Source organism: Rhinopithecus roxellana, chromosome 5, assembly GCF_007565055.1.
Source record: "Rhinopithecus roxellana isolate Shanxi Qingling chromosome 5, ASM756505v1, whole genome shotgun sequence".
Lineage (NCBI taxonomy): Eukaryota > Metazoa > Chordata > Mammalia > Primates > Cercopithecidae > Rhinopithecus > Rhinopithecus roxellana.
The window spans coordinates 30716182-30724537 of NC_044553.1; the positions used below are offsets into that span (position 1 = coordinate 30716182).

The 8356-nt window shown below is 47.1% G+C and overlaps 1 protein-coding gene across 1 annotated transcript in view; it reads right to left on the reverse strand.

Annotated features, from left to right (window-relative positions):
* The window catches only part of STRC (stereocilin), a 48864-nt gene extending 44702 nt beyond the window's left edge, over positions 1-4162 (reverse strand). Inside the window, exons 1-4 of the mRNA XM_030931269.1 lie at positions 4140-4162; positions 3533-3617; positions 2339-2485; positions 1720-1893 (exon numbers count right to left, since the gene is read on the reverse strand). Of these exons, the coding sequence (XP_030787129.1) occupies positions 1720-1893; positions 2339-2485; positions 3533-3617; positions 4140-4157 (424 nt within the window). The 5' untranslated portion in view covers positions 4158-4162. The remainder of the gene's footprint in view (positions 1-1719; positions 1894-2338; positions 2486-3532; positions 3618-4139) is intronic.
* Between the last annotated feature and the right edge of the window lie 4194 nt (positions 4163-8356).

Consider the following 8356-nt stretch of genomic DNA (forward strand, 5'->3'; position numbering starts at 1 on the left):
CTTTTGAGGCCAGGAGTTCAAGACAGCCTGGGCAACATAGTGAGATCCTGTCTCTACAAAAAAAAAAAAAAAATCAACATAATTAGCCTGGTGTAGTGGCATGCACCTGTAGTCCAAGCTACTCAGGAGGCTGAGGGGGGAGGATCAACTGAGCTCTGGAGGTCGAGGTTGCAACGAGCCATGATCACACCACTGCACTCCAACCTAAGCAACAAAATGAGACTCTGTCTCTAAAAAATACAATGGGAGGCTTCCCCACAACAGTGAGAATTAAACAACTGAGTAGTTTTACTGTCCTTTTATAATTTCTGAGCAGCTTGAGATTATCAACAAATGAGCTCACTGAGTTTGCAGACATCCTTATATTTTGAATATGTTTCATATAATTTATTATTGGTTTCAGAATCATTTCCTTTTTAAGTAATTTTTTTGGCTCAGCTAATATCTTAGTTGTACCTACCTTTCCATACTTTGTAAGCTTTCTTATTTGTACTTAATCTTTCTAAATACACTTTTAAAAATGTAAATGTTAGATCGTTCAGTGATAGGCACCAATCTCTTCAACAGAAAAGGTTAATTCAAACAAATGTCAGCCTAAACTGACAACAGAAATACAACTGGTCTTCCCAAGTTCAGTTCCGTGTGGATTTGCTACATTGCTACATATTACACCTAGTATTATGTGCCTAGATATTCTGTATCTAGTATACTCTTGAGAGTCCTCCAAATACTAACTTTTTTTTTTTTTTGAGATGGTGTGTAGTGGCATTTCAGCTCACTGCAACCTCCGCCTCCCAGGATCAAGCGTTCTCCTGCCTTAGCCTACTGAGTAGCTGGGATTACAGGTGACCACCACCATGCCCAGCTAATTTTTTGTATTTTTAGTAGAGATGGGATTTCAGTATGTTGACCAGGCTGGTCTTGAACTCCTGACCTCAATGATCCAATCACCTCAGCCTGCCAAAGTGCTGGGATTACAGGCATGAGCTATCACGCCCAGCCAATATTTCTAGATTTTAGCAGTTGAATAAATCCTACTCCAGGAGGCTTAATATAATTGTCCCTATCACAATTCAAATGACATTCAAAAATGTAAAATGACCAATTTAGAAAAAAAAATTACTCCTAACCACTTCTTTTTTTTTTTTTTTTTTTTGATAGAGTTCCACTCTGTCGCCCAGGCTGAAATGGCAGTGGCACAATTTCGGCTCACTGAAACCTCTGCTTCCTGGGTTCAAGCGATTCTCCTGCCTCAGCCTCCCGAGTAGCTGGGACTACCGGTGCGTGCCACCACGTCTGGCTAATTTTTTGTATTTTTTAGTAGAGACGGGGTTTCACCATGTTGCCCAGACTGGTCTCAAACTCCTGAGCTCAGGCAATCCACCTGCCTTGGCCTCCCAAAGTTCTAGCTAGGATTACACGCATGAGCCACCACGCCTGGCCTCACTTCTTCTTTCACACAATGTCAGTTCTCACCTATTTCAACCATCAATACGATCGTATTCAAAAAGATCAGGAAGATGATGAAGTTTTTGAAGAGAGGACCTGTTGTCTCTTAAGGAAACGTACAGAGTGGAGTTCTTTCTGATTTATGCAGCTGAAATAATAAGGGTAATAACATAAGCGGTGAGAATGAGAAAATGGAGTTTGGGGAGCAAAAATAAGTCATTAGGCAGATCATCAACAGCCAGGACAAAAATGAGTGACATGAAAGGATACACTCAAGGACCCATCCGGCCCACAAAGAAAGAGGTGGCCTCTGACTGTAGCGCACATGAAGCCTGCTCAACAGCCTCTGGGCATGTGAAATCCGTCCTACACGTTGAGGCTTTATAGAGAAGCGCACTAGCTGGTGTTGATCTCCCAACATAAGTTTCTTCTGGCGGGAAGGATCTACAACAAAAATTAAAAAGGGATAGTGGATAAATACAAAGAAAATAGAGCAGGTAGGGTTCGGGGCAGGGATATTGGTCAGATAATGGGTCCCCCTAATGCCTTACTGCTGGTCCTTCTCTTCTCACAGCAACTAAGAATTCTGTTTGGAGAGAAAATGTACTGCTTATGATCAACACTGTCCATGCCCACAAAAGCAACAGGTTCACAAAGTCTTAAGTGTCTTTGACAGAAACTTTTCCAAATCACCCATGGCTAGTGGCTATCCTAGGCCTAAAAGTGAAAGACATGGATTCTATCTCCTCAGTTTTATTTACAAGCCCTTGATTTATCAAGTTTGGTAAACCAGAAACTAAGCCGACCTCCCCAGAATTTTCCACTCTTAAATGTAGAGGATGTGCATAGGAGTCTTAAATTTAAATTAGTGAAGAAATAGGCTGCTGACCAAGTAACTCTCTGATAGTGTGCCGCGGCACAGCTTGGCTCAAGCCTTGCAAATGCTCGATGAGAGAGAAAGTATCGATGAGACGTGAACGAATGGCATCAGCTCGGGGCAGCTGCATCTGCCCTTCTTGGTGGTAAGTGGCCATGTCTGCTAAGAAAATGTTAAGCATCAAGTGTCATTTCATTCTTGGAGTTGCACCAAAGATTACAGGTTTTCTGTCCCCTCCTCCCCACTCTCTTTGCCCTTAAGATTCCTTAATGTACCCACATTTAGGAACCAGGAGCAGCTGGGAAGAACAAACACTGTACTAAGACTCGGGGTTTTTTGAAACAAAAGGGGCTAAGAGTGGTAAAGACATTGCGCAGTCGACCAAGTGGCCAGGCATCTTCACTTTGTGACGGCATTTCTAATTAAAAACAAAACAAAACAAAACAAACAAAAACCCCTCAATAAAAAAGCAGCAGCCACAAGGGTAGGGGACTGGGGCAGGACAAAGAAGAATCTGGGCCCCACCTGGGCCTGAGAGAATCCAGTGAGGTGGAGTTCAGGGAGGGCTTGGCCTGCCCACGAAAGAAACCAGGTGAAGATAAATTGGACAAAATGCAAAAGCCTGACATTTTGAAAATGGGTCCCGTCCAGGTGTGTCCACCCCAACACTCCTTCGGGGGCTAGCTCCTTCTCTCCTTCTCTCCCTTCTGGGCCTCACCTCAGCCCAGGTTCTCTTCTCCCACTCAGTCCCAACTTCACGCTTCCGCCTCCAGCTCAGGCGCCCCCTGGGCCCGGCTACCCCTACGCAGGACGAGCTCAGGACCGCCTCCCAGCCTCACTGCGCCCCATTCCCCGCCCCGCCCGACCCCCAGGTTTCGGCTCACCCCGGGACCCGGCCCTAGTCCCTGCCCCCTGCCCAGGACCGGGCCCAGCCACGCTCTCCCAGCCACCCGTCGCCTCGGCCCCGCCCCGCACTCCTGCCACTCAGCGGTTACCGGCTGGTTCCACCCGCCCGACGGCGGCGCCGCGCAGCCAACTGGCGGCTGCCACACAGCGGCCCGAGCCGGGCTTGGGAGTTGGGACCTCCGGCTGCAGGTCCGCCTGGACCAGACGCGCGAGCGCAGGCAGCCGGTGTGTGGTCGCGCGCACGACCTCCGCAGTCCCAGCCAAGCTGCGACCCTTCCGGCCGCCTCCACCCCACCTCACCGCCATGCGCCTTCGCCGCCTTGCGCTGTTCCCGGGCGTGGCGCTGCTTCTCGCCGCGGCCCGCCTCGCCGCTGCCTCCGACGTGCTAGAACGACAACTTCGAGAGTCGCGTCTCCTACACGGGCTCTACGGGCCTTATGCTTGTGGAGTTCTTCGCCACCTGATGAGGCCACTCTGCCGAGGCGGTGGAAGAAGGGCCGGGCTGGGCCGAGGGCGAGGGCGCGGGGGAACTGTTGGGCCTACTCAGCGCCGGCGCCCTTCATTCCTGTGGGCCCCTGCTGCGGCGGGCACATTTCTCACTACTGGGGGCTGGAGGCGCCTGGCCGAGAGCAGGGGAGTAGGTGCTGATCGGCAGAAGGAAAACCCGAAGGCTGCGCTCACGCAGGGCCTCATCCTCATCCTAGTGCTCTTGCGGCACTTCCTATTTGCAGAGGGTTTAGCCACCCCTTCCCCCAGTTCAATATGTAGCTATATCGTTTCTGCGTGAGTCAGTATTAACGTTCCTCCAGTCTACAGACTAGACATCCCAAAGCCTTGTTGTAGTGGAAGCGGACGTTTCACCAAATGCACAAGTCCTGGATCCCTAGGGTGTTTACTTTCCTCTTACCTCACACTGCACAGCCATTGGTTTCTAGCCAAGGTCACTGAGTGGCTGCAGAATGGTCATAACTACTTTCTTGAGTCAGGTCATTTGTCCGTCATATGGTGTACAATTTCTCCCTTCAGCTGATCACTTACATCTCAGTACCGGCAGACACCTCTGTCCAAAAGAAAAGAGTAGGTGAACAAGAATAATTCCATCAGAATCTGTCCATATTGTCCGTTTTAATTAGAATTTCTTTAAAATGTCAGGACTCCAATGAGAAAGTAACCAATATTGATTAATACTCCACTTTAGGGTGACTTAAATGAACAAGGGTGTAAATTCCTTAAATAGAACTAACTCGAAATAAAAATATGTTGAGGAGAAGGAAGAGCAAATAAGATTTCTGGCCCAGTCAACTTGAGTGGTTTTCTTTGTTTTGTGTGTGTGTGGGTTTTTTTTTCTTTTTTAAACCTCCAGATCATTATCATAGTAAACAGTGATTCCTTTATCCTTGGGATAGCTCAATATATTCAATATATATAATTACAGTACTTAATTTTTCCCCTCCTGGGGACCCTTGGTTTAAAACTATCCATGTTCAGAAATGTCAGTAAATGTTGTATATAACTTTTATTTGCTTCAGACTCAGGTTTTCACTTCTTAGCCTCAAACAACTTGCTGAGGGTTACACGGAAAAAGTCCTGTAGTAAAGACCACCTGAATCAGAATGATGTGTTAGAGATGGCAAATTTTGTGTTCAGCTTGGATAGATTTTGTGTCCAGGGCATTTCTGGGGCTAACTGGCAGTACAGATTACATATATAGATAGTTCTTATACATCTCTGGAACTCATGTTCTCTCTTAGGAACAACTCTTCCCAATTATATAATCATGCTGTTAGCTTTGAGGGGGTGTCACTACATTTGTAAAAACTGGTGGTGTCACTGAGTTTGTCAGGTCTGAGTGATGCTTTTTACTACAGGGGTCATGCAACAATTTAAAGTAGGAATTGTTGGAGAATAGTGGGCCACTAGAATATTAGTTTAAAAAAGGAATTTTGGGGCCAGGCATGGTGGCTCCCACCTGTAATCCCAGCACTTTGGAAGGCCAAGGCGGGCGGATCACCTGAGGTTGGGAGTTTGAGATCAGCCTGACCATCATGGAGAAACCCCGTCTTTACTAAAAATACAAAATTAGCCAGGTATAGTGGCACATGCCTGTAATCCCAGCTACTCCGGAGGCTGAGGCAGGAGAATAGCTTGAACCCAGGAGGCAGAGGCTGCAGTGAGCCAAGATCATACCATTGCACTCCAGCCTGGGCAATAAGAGTGACACTCTGTCTCAAAAAAACAAAAACCAAAACCAATTTTTTGTTTGAATTGAAGGGGGTCTTTACTACTTGAAGTTGTTGCACGTGCTACCCTAAAAACTACATATCCCATCAGGCACTGACCATCCCAAGAATTGGGTGGATCTCTGCTGTGGTGTCTGCTTTTAATTGGTTTAAAAGAAAAAGTCATCCTCCACGATGTCAGCAAGGAAGATGAGTTTTCTGAATGAGCAATTTGGAGTTAAAGAAGTCTCCTGTTGATGTCTTTATTTCTTCACATTCCACTACGGTTTTTTTGTTTTTGTTTTTGTTTTTGAGATGGAGTCTCGCTTTGTTGTCCAGGCTAGAGTGCAATGGCCCCATCTTGACTCTCTACAACCTCTGCCTCTTGGGTTCAAGTGATTCCCCTGCCTCAGCCTCCCGAGTCGCTGAGATTACAGGTGCCCAGCTAATTTTTTTTATATTTTTAGTAGAGATGGGGTATCACCATTTGGGCCAGACTTGTCTTGAACTCCTGACCTCAGGTAGTCCACCTGCCTCGGCCTCCCAAAGAGCTGGGATTACAGGAGTGAGCCACCGCACCCGGCCTTTTTTAAAATTTTATTTAAGACAGAGTCTTGCTCTGTTGCCCAGGCTGGAGTGCAATGGCATGATCTGGGCTCACTGCAACCTCCACCTCCCAGGTTCAAGCGATTCTCCTGCCTCAGCCTCCTAAGTAGCTGGGATTACAGACACACACCACCAAGCCCGGCTAATTTTTGGATTTTGGTAGAGACAGGGTTTCACCATGTTAGGCTGGTGGCAAACTCCTGACCTCAGGTGATCCACCCTCCTCGGCCTCCCAAAGTGCTGGGATTACAGACATGCGGCACCTAGCCCAGCTTCGGTATTTTTATTTATTAACATTTCAGCTGGAAATGTTTTCTGACTGCTATATTCCTTTCTACAGTTCAGGAGTACTATCTTACAAGAGACAATTAAAGAATCTTTAGTAAGAGTAAAATGGGCCGGGCTCGGTGGCTCACGCCTGTAATCCCAGCACTTTGGCAGGCCGAGTCGGGCGGATCATGAGGTCAAGAGATTAAGACCATCCTGGCTAACACGGTGAAACCCTGTCTCTACTAAAAATATAAAAAATTACCCGGGCGTGGTGGTGGGTGCCTATAGTCCCAGCTACTCGGGAGGCTGAGGCAGGAGAACGTCATGAACCTGGGAGACGGAGGTCGCAGTGAGCTGAGATCGCGCCACTGCACTCCAGCCTGGGCGACAGAGCGAGACTCCGTCTCAAAAAAAAAAAAGAGTAAAATGGGGTCTGGCCCTGTGGTGCATGAAAAGAGATGGGCAAAGTCAATGTTATTCCTGCCAGATATACCCCAACTGGACAAGGAAGCATGGAGAGTCCCTGAGAACCATCAGGAGAGTCCGTGGCTTTTGGAGTGTGGGGTATCCAAGACTCTTAGGAGAGGGAATTCTTTAGAGCCCTTAGGGGAGTCTGTTTCTCTCACCTTCAGATTTCCTGAAACATCTACCTGCTACGGCCTCCAGGTGAATCAAATCACTTCTCATGCTACCTATGGAGACCTTGCAATGTCCCATAGAAAAATAAACAGAATCCCAGTAGGGTAAGCACCAACATTGTTCTCACACTTTCTGGGGGAATAAAACAAGGATCCAGAGGTAAGGGGTGAAACTGCAGATCTAACATGAGATAGGGAGGTCAGGGAACTGGGAAGAAACAGCAGATTTTGGGTATCATGAATAAGAGAACCAGATTAAGGAGAAGGACATGGAATCTGAGAAGGGGTTCATGCAAATTTAGGATGTCGGTAGAAAGGCTAGAGTACTTGGATGCAAACTGGAGGGCATGCAATACACATGAAGCTCAGCCCAGGAAAACCACATGCATGAACAGGATGGGGATGGAAGTTCTTTCTTGACAGTTTCCATCACATCAAAGCTTCACCCTTCTAGGCCGGGCGCGGTGGCTCACGCCTGTAATCCCAGCTCTCAGGGAGGCAGAGGCGGGAGGATAGCTTGAGCCCAGGAGTTCGAGACCTGCCTGGGTAATACAGCGAGACCCCGTTCTCCACAAAAAGGAAAAAAAAAAAAAAAAGACAAAGCTTCACCCTTCTGATCTACTGGAAAACCCCAGACTTGCTAGGATCTTTGTACTTCACCAGAAAAATGAGGCAAATGCCCTAGAAAAAAGAAAAAGCACTGATTTTCTGCTCGAAACCCAAGAATTCCAATGTAGGTCTATCAGTCTGGGTGGGGTCAAGGGTAAACATAAATATGTAACCCTAATACTAGGGATTGGTGATGGAAAAAATGTCCCCATTGGAGGATCAAGAAAAACACATCCCAACCACTTTCTCAGTCCCCAATCTTTCCTATGCCTCCTCAACATCTCCTTAAAGGGACTAAGGATATGCGGGACAACAATGTCGATGCAAGACAGCTTCCTGTTTACCAGTGACTAAAGCCCGTAACTCAAAAGGGTTATAACCTGACCATCTTCTAAGCTCTGTCCTTTGTTTGCCCCAAGGATACAATTGAGGCTTCTGTGCCTCAATTTCCCCCATGATCTAATGGCAGGAGGGCAGGAAAGTTACTGCCTCTAGCTCTTCAGAGTGGCTAGAAAAACATTTGGATTTGAAGATGGTGGCAGTAGAGTGTTAGAGTGATAAGAACAGATTCCAAGGCAAGAGATTACTCCTGTATTGAACAGAACTAGGGGATGAGTAACATTAGGGGGCGGTGAGAAAGAAGAATAGGAAGGGATGAGCAGCCAATGCTACAGCTACCAGGCAGTCCGGCCCCAATCCCATCCAAGCCACTAAAATGCAAGTTACATAACCTCAAGGCAAACAGGAGAAAGAAATAGGTGGGCTCTCCTGCCAGAAGTGCA